The sequence below is a fragment of the Lissotriton vulgaris genome, chromosome 4_1 (assembly GCF_964263255.1).
Source record: "Lissotriton vulgaris chromosome 4_1, aLisVul1.2, whole genome shotgun sequence".
In the NCBI taxonomy this organism is placed as follows: Eukaryota; Metazoa; Chordata; class Amphibia; order Caudata; family Salamandridae; genus Lissotriton; species Lissotriton vulgaris.
The window spans coordinates 1,640,565,832-1,640,580,492 of record NC_141691.1 but is presented as its reverse complement, the minus strand read 5'-3'; the positions used below and the strand labels follow the sequence as shown (position 1 = coordinate 1,640,580,492).

At 45.7% G+C, this 14,661-nt stretch overlaps 1 protein-coding gene across 1 annotated transcript in view; it reads right to left on the bottom strand.

Moving 5' to 3' along the window:
* LOC147724345 (uncharacterized) overlaps positions 1-14,661 on the bottom strand; it is a 2,209,372-nt gene that overhangs the window by 1,606,475 nt on the left and 588,236 nt on the right. The window contains exon 12 of the mRNA XM_086966996.1: positions 843-926. Within this exon, the coding sequence (XP_086823122.1) occupies positions 843-926 (84 nt within the window). The remainder of the gene's footprint in view (positions 1-842; positions 927-14,661) is intronic.

Below are 14,661 nucleotides of genomic sequence, written 5' to 3'. Positions count from 1 at the left end.
TCAATGTTGCCTAAGTTTCATTATTTCATTTGGCCAGGTACTCTTGTCAATTTAGTGATATGGTTAAAATCCCGTTCACGAGTTTACCTTGCTCCCTTACCCATCACACATCCTCTGCGATGATGCATGGTGTTCAGCGCGACATGCAGTGCTCGATTAAACACCTGCACTGCGCGTACAGGAGAATTAAAGCTGAGAGGCAAATGGCGCGATGGCGGGAACCAGCGTTAGAAGAAAACAAAGTGAGTCTCTCACATTGGCGTACTGTTAGAGCAGGTGATGGCTAGTGTGAGGTCCGCCTGCCATTCCCCGAACAAATGCATGATTACATGCGGTGAACAATAGCAGAACGGATGTACGTCGCCACCCGGCATGCTGAAGGCAGTATTTCTACGACTGAATATCCCCTTCATGCTTTCCTCCACAGGGCGACGCAGCCCCGCCGCGCAGCGTCAACCGCGCAGGCTTCTCGAGGCAGACGTGGAGCGGACGGCTCGCGCCCTTTCCTCCAGGTTGGGAACGAGGCAATTTGTGATGCACCGTTAGGTGAGAAATGGGTTTGCCTCGTCTCCATAAATCTCTGCCACCTGGGCAGATTTCGTAAATGGTACTCGTGCAAAAGTACAAATCTAACTAACCTCTCAACTTTCACAGGTTTATACTTCTGTCTTTGCATAGGAAACCCACTGGCTCATGAATTTTATAACCCCGGGACACCTTTTGTTCGACTTATATTTTGCCTTCTGGTTTGCTTAATGCTGGAAAATTATGCATTTTGTGGAAGTCATTCTTTCCTCGGTAAATTTGGCTTGTATTTGAGAAAACAAGTAAGAATTAAATACCTCATCATAACATGAAGAATACTGCTTTTGGGCATCCTCCAGCTCTTTCTGCAGGACCTCGTGTTTACTCTCCCTCGCGTAAATCTGCAAATTAACGTGAAAAAAAAGCTTTAAAAAGAAAATAGCATGTCATGTTTTTTTTTAACTACTCTTGTTAGCTATTTTAACAATTGACTGCAAGACAAGCCCCTGTTAGATCGAATGGCTATTGGAATGTAATGTATTTTCCATAATTCCTCTCATCACGAGCCTGAAAACAATGGAGTGCACAAAGGTGCAAGCCATCAGAAAAGCACGCGCCAGACTTCAGCATGTTAAAAGGGCGAACTTCATTAATGCAATTTGAATTATACGTTCCTTACCCCTTGAATACGCTACTTAAGAAATTGCTTTTTGCTGTGGTAAAAGCCACTACGGCCGCTACATAGGGCAAACTTTGCACTGCAGCATAAAAGATACAAAGGAGATCCACTTTGCACTGGTTTTGTTGACTGTACAGTAAGAATAGAGCATAGATGTTTGCCCCCTATTCACAATGTGAGAAGATTCCGAACTAAGGCAAAAATGGTCCAAATAAACAGTAAAATGCAAAAACTAGACTTAAAATGTATTGTAAAACCCTAGAACTCCAGTATCTGCACTGCAAACGCATAACAACCCAGTAAAACTCTGAATGACATGTATGTTGATTAGAAATCATTTTACCTGTGCATTCTTTCTTTTTTAACTGGTCCACACTTAGATTTTGTGTAAAAGAAAATAATACATAGAGTAAAGCACACTGATTTTGAGCGTTTTTTTTTTGCACTATGAAAGAACGAGTTCTGTCTTATTATTAATTAAGTGACCAAAGACATCTTTCTTTTATGTAAACATCGTCAAAGTGATGTAAGATTACCGTGCTCTGGTTCAAAACCTTAGATTGGAGGAAATTATGAGTCCAACTCTCCATAAAACAAGGCACAAAATCGTGCAGGGTGAATGTGAACAATTGATAAAATAATGGCAAGGTTAAAATGATTGCGTATGCACTGAGTCTCTATAAATCCCACTACAATAAAAACATGGAACTTCGCAAGAAGTTGTACATTGCTTGTGTGCGATATGTTAATGGAAGTCTCATGATACGTATCTGTAAAAGAAAAGTGGGGATGAACAGTGACTCATTTTAAAACGTTACAAAGGAAGAAATTGAATTTGAAATTTACAAAGGAAGGTTTTCAGACTTCCACCACATAATACAATATTTTCTTTTCAGCGTCTCAATGCAGCGCTCTCCTTGTATTTGCATTTTGGTCAAACGGAAAACATAACACTTAACTGCTCATTATTGACTCTAAAGAGATAGAGGCGAATGCCACAGCAAAAGCACTACTGAAAACAATCATGTTCAGAACTGGGCCATGTCACAGACACTTTACAGGGCACTGAAAGTGGCCTGGCTGAAGATTATCAAGAAATGAGTACTTGCTTCAAAATACATGTTTACACTACTGGAACACCTGAAACAAACTGATATCAAACTGCTTTCAACTTTTACATACATAATTTTTCCCAGTATACATTAATGTTTATAACACGGAAAAACACAGACAGATGTAATTCTATAGAGTGTCTCTCCATACTGGCTATCATGACTGTCGTATCAATGCGTGTGCAGGTAGACAGCAGGGAGCGTTAAAGTAGACGAGATTCCTGGAAGTAATTTCAGAGAAGCCCATGTTTGTGCAAAATAATTCTGATCTTTTTCTAGGAATGAATTGCTGTGCCACTTATAGAAAAGCATGGTGCTTAAAGTTTTGCTATTACACGAAAAGCACCTTAATGTGACTGCACATTTATCATTAAATAAGTGTGGAAATACACTAGGTGCAATTTCAACTTTTCACAGAACACAAAACAAACATGGATAAATACCAATAAGAGCAGCACCAAATAAATATCAATCAATCAATCAATCAGTGACACTTATAGAGCGCGCTACATACCTGTAGGGTCTCAAGGCGCTGGGGGGGGGGGGGGGGGGGGGAGGGGTGCCGCTACTGCTCGAACAGCCAGGTCTTCAGCTTCTTCCTGAAGGAGAGGTGGTCTTGGGTCAGGCGCAGGTCGGTCGGGAGGGAGTTCCAGGTCTTGGCGGCCAGGTAGGAGAAGGACCTTCCTCCTGTAGTCGCTCTTCGGATGCGGGGGACGGCGGCGAGGGCGTGGTTGGCTGATCGGAGGTGGCGTTTGGGAGCGTAGAAGTTGATCCAGCTGTTGAGGTAGCTCGGGCCTTGGTCGTGTAGGGCTTTGTGTGCGTGGGTGAGGAGGCGGAAGGTGATTCTTTTGTTGACGGGGAGCCAGTGAAGGTCTCTCAGATGTCCGGTGATGTGGCTGGTTCGTGGGATGTCAAGGATGAGTCTGGCTGAGGCGTTCTGGATCCGCTGGAGTCTCTTCTGGAGCTTGGCGGTGGTACCGGCGTAGAGGGCGTTGCCGTAGTCCAGTCGGCTGGTGACGAGGGCCTGGGTGACGGTCTTCCTGGTCTCGGTGGGGATCCACCGGAAGATCTTCCGTAGCATGCGTAGGATGTTGAAGCACGCCGAGGAGACGTTGTTGACTTGCCTGGTCATGGAGAGGGAGGAGTCCAGGATGAAGCCCAGGTTGCGTGCATGGTCTGTCGGTTTGGGTGCGGTGCCCAGGGCGGGAGGCCACCAGGAGTCGTCCCAGGCGGAGGGGGAAGAGCCCAGGATGAGGACCTCCGTCTTGTCAGAGTTCAGTTTCAGGCGGCTGGTCGTCATCCACTCGGCTACCTCTTTCATCCCTTCGTGCAGGTTGGCTCTGGCGGAGGCGGGGTCGTTGGTCATAACATTGATGAAAAAGTAAGAAATACATAGTATAAATCCGGGTGCACTAAGCATAAGTAATGGACAAAATATATTTTCTTACATTTCAAACATGAAAACATGGGTCTAAGTCTGAAACAAAATGAATCATTTAATTCCCATTTCAAATGTTGCAAACTGTTTAAAAACAGATTTCCCTGTTTAAAAACAATGACGAGCATTTATTTAATGAAACATCTATAACGCATTTGTAAAAGTGCAGAAGCAGTATGTGCGCTGTATATGGTGAACAAGGGTTCAATTACTTTCCTCTACTGCAAACTACATAATGGGAACCATGGACTTTGCAGCAGTGGAATACATGTTGAGTCGGTTCCTCACATTTCCCTACCGCAGATAACTGGGAAGCTAAATTTACTCTAATCTCCCACTTTGTGGACACCCAACTCTTAACATGCTTAAATCTTTAAAGGGCCACTACATCCTTTCATTGGCTTTAAAAAGTGACCCTTGAATATATTTTGACGACAGCTGTCATGTTTTCATATTCAATTGTATTACATAGAGATTTCCTTATTAGAATCGTGTTGTACGTGTTGTCCCATTGCAGGGCTGCTTCTCCTGGTACCGGCCACAGACACAGCTCCGCTCGGCGTGAGCTGGCCTGCTGGAAGTCCCAAGATTTAAGAGGTCCAGACTGGGGGGCAGGGCCTTCTGGGTGGTTGCGGCGCGCCTCTGGAATGAACTTCCGTTGAGGATCAGACGGAGTGAGTCCCTCATGAGCTTCAGAGGTAGTCTGAAAACCTGGCTCTTTCCGACCTGCTGGTGTATCTCTGGGCTCACTTCCTTTTCATCTGAGGTTGATGGTTTAAATCCAAAAGCGCCAGGATACCCGCAGGGTGACAGCATGCGCTATACAAAAACCACCTACAATACAATACAATACATATTTATCCTCATAAAACCTTTTATTCACAAATAACTTTTTCCGTTCATTCTCTGAACACCGGACACATCCCCTCAAAGGCAGACCTCGCTCATCACTATCATCTAAAGTACATTGCTAAGGGTAGCTACATATGTGCCCCGCAGGTAAGGAGAGGACGTCAACACACATCCCAACCCACAATTAGTTTCTTCATTTATTGCCCAGGAGACAAAATGGTTCAGTGAAGGGAACTGAAGCAACACTTTTTGTCCTATTCCATATCCCATAAGGGGGCAGATTTACAAAAGTACTCTGCAGTGCAACACTGCAGTTCAAAGACGTTGCACTCATTGCACAAGGGAAAGAGAGCAGTGCAGTTATATTACTACATATGGCCATCTACTGCTCCCTTTCCCTGCACTGGTGCACAAACTGCTGTCTAGTGCCATGCACACACCTTTGCACCATAACGCACCACAGTATTAAGGGGTGTGTGTCTTGTGTAGCATATGTTTTGGACTGAATTTCTACCGTTACAATGTAAAATTCTATGCCTAGACAGTTTTTGAAAACACTTCACACATTGGATGTATGCTGTACAGTGCAGAGTGCATGCAATGTTTGAAATGCTTCGAGAAATACATATATTTCGACACCTTTGAGCATGCCTCAAAGTGGTGTTCATTTTTTGACCCAACGCAGTCTATTTAGTAGGTAGGGCGCTGAACAAAAAACCCATAGATGCTGGCTCCAGCACATCATTGTTATGCCACCTTGATGCAAAGCGGAGCATAATACTGTTTGGGCTGAAAAACTGGCACATTTCCAGCAAAAAGGCAGCGTTACACCGGAATGCAAACACCTTTCAAGACATTGTGATTCTTTCCATAACTTTGTGTGAATCTATGTTAGCGCAGCCTTGACAAACCTGCCACAAGTAGTGCAAACTGTACAAATGAGTTTTCCCTGTTCTTTTGCACCAACTCAAAATTCGGCCTTATGGCCTCAGAAGATTCCTTGATAAAATATTTACATTCCTCCCTGGGAATACGAAGGGAATGCGAACAGGTCATAACAAAATATAAATCGTCTGTTTTTGGCTTCCAGGAAGGAAGCAACATGCTGTGCAGAGGAAGAACTGACACCTTTCAGGATGTTGGCTGCTTCCTCCCCTAAACCTGGACGAAATCAGGAAGTCATCACCTTGGCTCCACCCCCACTTGATAATACACGCAGCATCGTTTGCAGACTCTCGAAGCAATATTCCAAATGCTGTTTTTTGTTTCACTTGAGAGAATAAAAGTCAATGATTACTGTTTTCTTTCCGGCGTGATGTACTTCTCACTCTTAAAACAGACCCAACAAATATTTTTAAAATATTTACTCCTGATCAATACCTGACTCAGGAAGATAATGTGACGTCGGTACTACATGAAGTATTGATTCTCTTTTTCTTTTTTTTTTTTTAGTATGTGCCAGTATTTGTAATTTCGCTCGTGCGCAACATGCTAGATCCAGGGAGCAATGCGGGAGAAAAAAATGAGCCATGTGGGAGATTCCACCACCCATTAAATGCCCCTTTCGTCATTTCTAAACACAGAAAAATGTATCTCTCCAATTCGGAATATTGAATGTCTTATGGGAAGTGAAAGGTCATTTGTAACTGTCCGCAGGATTGATGGAGTTAAGGTATCTCCTTGACCTTCACCCTGCACGCATAAAGAACGGTCTCACTTGGCAGAGCACCAGGCCAAGTTTTCAGCAAATATCTCTTCTTATTCTGTTATTGCATGGCAGATGGTTACCTGATATTTTTCATAATTACATCACAGGATTTAATTACCCTTTGTCTTCGAAAGCTCACAGTCACGTATGTTTGCAAACTGTTCTTATGTAGCGTTTCTATCTGCGTTTGAGATTGTTTTCCACCACAGACCTCGGAATAATTGCTACAGAGGTCTATACAAACACACTCAAGGTCACTCCCAACACACAAGCCACTGCGATGACGTGATGCGTGCCACGAGGAGACGTCAGCTCGCAGTATATGACATGCTGCCTATAAAGGATGCGTGCCATGAGACGTCAGCCTGCAGCTTGTTGAACTTTGCCCTAGCTCCCGGCCTCCTCAACTTTGCAGCCAATGTCCTGACTTGTAACACTTGTATTTTTATCAGACTCACGGTGCAGGCCAGTTCACACAGAGTGTTGTACAACATATCGCTCACGTGCGTTGTGAAGGCATGCACTTTATACCAAACACTGCATCTTTCATTTCCTTTTGTTATGTGATTTCAATGCTGTGTTATAGCGTACTGGAATCCCGGCAGGCTTTGCGGTGCTTAGGCAGATGACTTACAAATAAGAATATATTTGTTTAACAGAGGAAAAGAGCTGTTATAGCCATGATAATACGGGGTTTTAACAATCTGCAGAAGGGTAAGATCCACATGGCCTCCTATTTGGAAAGGATAGTGATTCTGCGTAGCACCAGTGAGAAGATGACTCGTTTTTTGGCTCTGTCATCGACGGGGACCTCCTCCAGAGCTGTGGCGGAGTCACAGGGCGATCTGGAAGCAGATGGACAGTAGGGGTACCTCTGCGGCAGAAGGATACAGTCTAAATACCTCTGCCTGGCACAGTAAGGGTGCCTGAGCCAAGAACCTGGAGCCGAGGGGGTTCCAGGAAACAGCGTCGGCGCCCCGTTAGTCCTTCGGGCGGTCGGTGGGCCTGAACCGACCGGGGGTGTGCCTCATCGCTCCGCCCTGACAGGGGGGGCGGGAGTAGAACGAAATAAAGTGATAATTTACTGAACCGTCAGAGCATCGACTCGCCGTGCAAGATGGCTCCTTAGGCATGCGGGTCAGCGAGGGGCTGCCGCATTGGATCGCCTGTAAGATGACCCACCTTATCAGCTACTTGTTGTACGAAATAAACCTGCACCACTGCTTTCCCACAAATATGTCTCATGAGTTTCCTTGGTATGTAAGTGTTAACGTGCGCAGTGTGGAGCGAGCGCTGGTGGTGTGGGCACTATGCCGCTGGCCGCGCGACACAGAGGGGAGCATGGGCGAGACAGCGTCTTAGTACCACACGACGCGCGAGAGGAGCCTACAGCGCGCCAACCCCCCCTCCTCACTAACGGCAAATGGGAGGGCGCTCCTAGGCGGGGGGGCGTTCCCAGGGGTTTATAGCAGGCCCAGCACGTTGCTCGGTCTTTCCTGCCGCGTCGGTGCCTTGGGCTGCTCTGCGCTGTTCCCACCCTAACCCTGACCCAGCGGCAGAGCAAAGGGCGAAAGTTGTGAACTTTTAATGGTCATGTTTTGTGTTGCAGGCGGAGTCACAGGGCGATCTGGAAGCAGATGGACAGTAGGGGTACCTCTGCGGCAGAAGGATACAGTCTAAATACCTCTGCCTGGCACAGTAAGGGTGCCTGAGCCAAGAACCTGGAGCCGAGGGGGTTCCAGGAAACAGCGTTGGCGCCCCGTTAGTCCTTCGGGCGGTCGGTGGGCCTGAACCGACCTGGGGTGTGCCTCATCGCTCCGCCCTGACAGGGGGGGCGGGAGTAGAACGAAATAAAGTGATAATTTACTGCACCGTCAGAGCATCGACTCGCCGTGCAAGATGGCTCCTTAGGCATGCGGGTCAGCGAGGGGCTGCCGCATTGGATCGCCTGTAAGATGACCCACCTTATCAGCTACTTCTTGTACGAAATAAACCTGCACCACTGCTTTCCCACAAATATGTCTCATGAGTTTCCTTGGTATGTAAGTGTTAACGTGCGCAGTGTGGAGTGAGCGCTGGCGGTGTGGGCACTATATACCAAACACTGCATCTTTCATTTCCATTTGTTATGTCATTTCAATGCTATAATATAGCGTACTGGAATCCCGGCAGGCTTTGCGGTGCTTAGGCAGATGACTTACAAATAAGAATATATTTGTTTAACAGAGGAAAAGAGCTGTTATAGCCATGATAATACGGGGTTTTAACAATCTGCAGAAGGGTAAGATCCACATGGCCTCCTATTTGGAAAGGATAGCGAATTTGCATAGCACCAGTGAGAAGATGACTCGTTTTTTTGTAATTCTTTGATAGCTACAGAAAAAGAAGGCACCTGAGTGTCTTAGTAGTTACAAGGTAAATTATTCAACATCTAAAATGAGCCAAGAAGCCTGCAGCTCTTGGCACTGGCCTTTGCTGTTTATAAACACTCTTTAAGAACATTCAGTGTTTTTTGTCTTGTCTTTCATGACTGATAAAAGTCGTCAAGACTATTTTTCATCCCACAGACTGACAATAGGTGACAAAATAAAATAAGTGAAAACCTTTGTGGGGATACCCCGAAAGCATGGAACAAATCGCTTTAGTAGCCCTCGTGAAAGATCCATTCAAGATTACGATTACTACTGGTAATTGTTCAGGTTGACTACACAAGGCCCAGCTCTTCTTCCTCTTGAATGAATTAGCTAAAGACCCAGTGGAGGTTATACACCTGTGCTCGGTCACCATTCCTGTCATGCACACAGCACATATGGGAGCAACAGGGTTTGTGATCCTTTATATTAATCTTAAAAATGATGCTCCATTTGGAAAAAAAACATCAAACCACTTAAAATCAGCATGCATACCACATTGCAGGAAATGCACTTGACTCCTATAGTAAACTATTGATACAACCAATATTCTGGACACCTGGAGACCGGGTTTTTGCTGTTTGTTTCAGAAGACCTGCAAGCTGAATATCAGGGTTTCTCAGAAGCCGTTTTCCTACGTGTTGATTTAACAGTTTTATAATCCTCTCAAACAAGGAATTTTGCTCCACAGTGTGATAAATTGGGACCCTAGCTGCACTCAGTAGGAAAGCTTACTTCCCGACACATTGAGTTACTGGTTTAAACATTCCGATTATTTTTAAGGAGCGTCTTCTCCCACATGTGGATGTTATCAAACAATCTGTTTTCAATTTCTATAACTTTGCAGGGGATATATAGATTACTGTGATCCTCTCATTATCCTCTGACGTGAATGACAGAATCAGTATCATCTTTAAAAAATGTAACCCAATAACGCTGGGAATCCCTTTGGTTGAAATCAAGAATAAACATGGAATCTCTCTTTTTGACCAAGGTTACTGGGACTTTGTCACACACCTGTTGATGCACTTAAAAAATATTGGGAGCTTAAGTGGAATTAACCTGACATTCGCATCAGACATACTCCAACTTTGGGGACATTTGCATAGATTCAAAGCAAATGTTTCCCTAGCCCTGCTGCAACTTGGTCCCACTATCTTCAATTTTGTGGCATTCCCTACATAGTTACTGAAGTCACTAGTGTGGCTGCAGTTACTGTCTGTTTTTCTCCTCTATTAATGGCAGCATTTGTTCTATCTTCATTTGCAACTAGCCATCAAAAGGGAAGTTTCCAAGGTGTTGTATATTTCACATCAAGCATTTCAGCACACGTTTCACATCCCACATTTCACAGAGTTCATCAAAGACAGAGCCAAGGGCAGCAGGCGGACTCAATCTTCATTCCCAAGCCGAATGATCTGCTTTTGGGGGAAATCATTCAGTTATTTAGCCCCATGTTTCTGGAACCTGTTAACTGCTACTTCAACAGTCACCTCAAATCACACTCCTTCTCTGCCCCTAGTCCTAAATTGTGTGCATACACTCTGGCTCATCGGAAGGAAGAGAAAGGTAGGAAAACAGTGACAGAGGAAGAAAGCATGGATGAAATGGAACATCCTCGACAACAACGTACACAACAGCAAATAGCTCTTCAACATCGTGAAGGAACTCTCGAACCCAAGCTCCAACAACACCGACATCCCACCATCACCTGACCTTTGCAACTCCCTTGCCACCTTCTTCCACCGGAAGACCGCAGACATCCACGACAACTTCGACAACCTGACCACCTTAACAACCTACGACACTTCTGACCCCATGGCCACCATCCACAGCGAACCCCTGCTCACCTGGACCCACATCAACGACGACGACACCATCAAGATCATGAACACCATCCACTCCGGCTCCCCGTCAGACCCATGCCCACACCACATCTTCAACAAAGCCAGCGCCACCATCACCTCCATCTCCGCAAGGCCATCAACATCTCTTTCAAGACCGCGATCTTTCCGGAGAGCTGAAAGCACGCAGAGATCAAGAACCTGCTCAAGAAATCCAAGGCGAACCCGAGAGACCTCAAGAACTTCCGGCCCATTTCCTTGCTCACCTTCCCGGCTAAGGTCATCGAGAAAGCCGTCAACAAACCGCTGACCCGCTACCTCGAGGAGAACAACATCCTAGACCTGTCCCAGTCCGGATTTCGCAGCAACCACAGCACCAAAACCGCCCTCATCGCCGCCACAGACGACATCAGGGCCCTGCTGGACACAGGCAAAACCGCAGCCCTATTCCTCATGGACCTGTCAGCCGCCTTCAATACTGTCTGCCACCACACCCTACGCAAATCCCTTCACAACACAGGGATCCGAGACAAGGCCCTGGAATGGACCTCCTCCTTCCTCTACCGCAGAACCCAGAGCGTCCGCCTCCCCCTTTCTGGTCCGAGGCCTCCAAGATCATCTGCGGTCAGACTGCACAACCTTTAACATCGTCTCCTACTCTGACGACACACAGCTGATCCTCTCCCTCACCAAGGACCCCCTCACCGCCAAAACCAACCTCCACGAAGGAATGAAAGCCATCGCCTAAAGGATGAAGAACAGCCGTCTGATGCTGAACTCGGACAAGACAGAGGTCCTCATCCTCGGCTCTACTCCCTCAGCCTGGGACAACTCCGGATGGCCGACCACCCTGGGAGCAGCACCAACACCCAGCAACCACGCACGCAACCCGGGGTTCATCCTCGACTCAACACTCTCCATGACCAAGCAAGTCAACGCTGTATCATCCTCCTGCTTCATCACCCTCCGCATGCTCCAAAAGATATACAAGTGGATGCCAACTGACACAAGAAGACTGGTCACCCATGCCCTCATCAGCAGCAGGCTGGACTACGGAAACGCCCTCTAAGCGGGAGCCCGGCCAAACTGCTGAAATGACTGCAACGCATACAGAAGGCCTCTGCCCGCCTGATCCTCGAAATCCCTCGACACAGCTACATCACACCCCACCTGAGAGACCTTCACTGGCTACCCGTCAATAAGAGGATCACCTTCAAACTTCAAACGGGCATACCTCAACAGACGACTCACCTTTTACATCCTGAACCGCCAGCTCCGCTCTGCCGACCGCGCCCTCGCTACCGTCTCCCGCATCCGAAGAGCGACCACAGGTGGCAGATCGTTCTCCTACTGAACCGCCAAGACCTGGAACACCCTCTGCATCTTCCTATGGCAAACCTAAGACCTACTTACCTTCAGGAGACTACTCAAGACCTGGCTCTTCGAGCAGTAGCAGCAACCCCCCCTCCCTTAGCGCCTTCAGAACCCCCTCACTGGTAAGTAGTGCGCTTTACAAATTTCTTGATTGATTGATTGATTGAACCTGCAAGAGTGAAGGAAATAGGCAGGGAGTGGTAAGCTGGTGAAAACAGGCATGCAGTGGAATCAAGTCCCCACAGCCTTAACAGTCAGTGACTTCGACATCTGGCAGCGGGTTCCTAAGAAAAACTTTGAGCAGCTAAATATATTTTACAAATTAAGCAATGAACTTTAAAGAGCAAATTCGATGGGCTAACTATTCAACAGAATCCAGATTTAAGAATACCATGAATATAAAATGAAATTAGGGCTATTAATACCGACCTAGTTAGTAGTGCTAACCTGGGACAAAAAAAAATGTCCAAGCACATCAAGAAACCTTTCTGTGAATAACGGGCTCTGGACTGTGGTACTATTGACTACATTTGGCAAGTCAGAAAGGCTCATTACAATCTGAAGTGGGGCTCTGTTCCTGAGCCAACTCCAATAATTAACAGTGACAAGCGAGGAAACCCAGAAGAAGTGCCTGGCAGTTAAAGTGTGCGCTGGTACAATATATTAGGGCTCACCAAAGCATGAAAGGGGCTGCTTAAGCGGCCCGGGAGAGGAGATGATGTATGCAGAAGGAAATGCTTTTAAAAGAGTTAAGCATGAGGGAACGATTAGATAACCGTCTGAATAGCCTGAGATCCTGCGATTTGATTTCCAAATGATGAAACATTCAATAACCCAAATGACTCTACACAAACTTATACGCAGAATAAATTATTTCAAATAGAGGCTTGGAAGATATTTGTTCAGCTGCTCCAGTGGCTGCAAGGTTAGGAACAAAAGCTATTATTGTTCAAGGCAGTTTTTTCACAGGAAATAGACAGTGGCAAACATACAGTAGTTCAACACATGAGATCAGAGGCAGAGTTTTCATAGTAAACTAAAAGCAGATGTTGGACAGGCTCGGAATCGTTACTGAAACTATTAGTTATGCTTGCCAGGGAAAGCCACGAGAGTTTACTGAGAGTTGTGTAACTGATCAGGACAGGGCAGGTCACTAGGCCCGTGAGCACGCCCACCTCAGGCATGTTAACGCACGCACATACCCAGGTCCCTAACGCTGTAAAGAAGAGTGTGCCACAGGATTGATTTTTGGCCTCGTGTTCACTTGTAAGTGGCCGAATTTTGATCATGAAATGTTTGCGTGTGCATTTCTAACCATAGAAACACATTCACTTGTTTTTGTGCAATCTCCTCACGGAGTAACAAGAGAGTTAGGGGTGGGTTGCGATTCGCACAGCCCTAAAAACGCGCATGTGCCTAGTTGGTTGATCAAGTGGAAGTGAAAAGCAGAGTAATGCTTTTTATGCAGTGTACCCAAACGAGAACAGCACACTAACTCGGCTATTTATTAGCCCCCCCCCAGAAATTTTTAGTATATTCTCTCAGAAAGATACAGAGGGCCTCATATGCAGAATGCCTGATGCACAAGGACCAAGGACTTAAACAGAATCCTCTTTTTAATAACTAGACAATGAAGCATGCGCAAATGAGAGGTTTATTGAATGACGGCTTGGAAGTTTCAATACAATCTGTGCTGCAGTATTTTGGACCACTTGTAGGCGCTTGACTGAAGTATCCAGTAAGCCCAAGTAAAGGGCATTCGCGTAATCCAGCCTTGAGGTAAAAAAAAAGCATGGATCACCATACATTGGGCTTCATATGGCAATAACACAAGGAATTCCTCAAGGGTCTTGGGAGTAGAACAGCGGGACTCTACCACCCCTGAAACGTGAGATTTAAAAGAAATTTGATGGCCCAGTTTCACTCCCAAATTCCGTGCCACCAGTCCAGGAGGGGGAAAGGGGAGAAAGACCCGAAGACCACCAATTATTCCACCAGTCAAAGAATCAGAACCATTGAGCAAAACTTCGGATTTAGCTGAATTTCACTGTAAGTTATTGTCCTGCTTCCAATTGAAAACTGCTCCCACACAAGCTTTGAAAGAATCAGGGTCTGCCAGTGTGCCATTCTTATGAGTAAGGTTTAGCTTCTCATAGGAACATTCTACCTAAAGAAGATTAAGACTCTTTGAAATTTCAAAGAAAAGAAGACACTAAAGGCCTTCACTTTCAAAATTCTATGACATTCAAGATAGGACAATGACATTCCTGTTAAGGATACACAGATATAGCTCAGAGAACCAGGAATCTAACTAAATAACAATAAAAATAAAGCAAAGCCCCATAATCAGGAAAGGAGCAAAGTGATCCCAGACATATACAAGGTTCATGGTATCTGAAGATGCGGTGGATCTTGCATTAGTGCTCTGGGTAATTCATCTGACCAAAGAATGCATTTATACACAATTGCTTCTTAAAAACCCAACTAATTTTCCAACCAATTTTCTCGACTGTCTTTTCCATTGCCTCCCTCCACCTGACAAGTGGAGTATGACTGAGGTTGTTGGAAAACGTTACAGCCAGGCTGATAGGACAGCAAAAACCGCAGAAGCAACAAAACAACAGTGATACATACTAACTCAAGGACCAAAGCTCAAGAACACGGGGCCACAATTAGTCTGTACATTTACCCTTGCATTCATTTCCATTCTTCACCCTT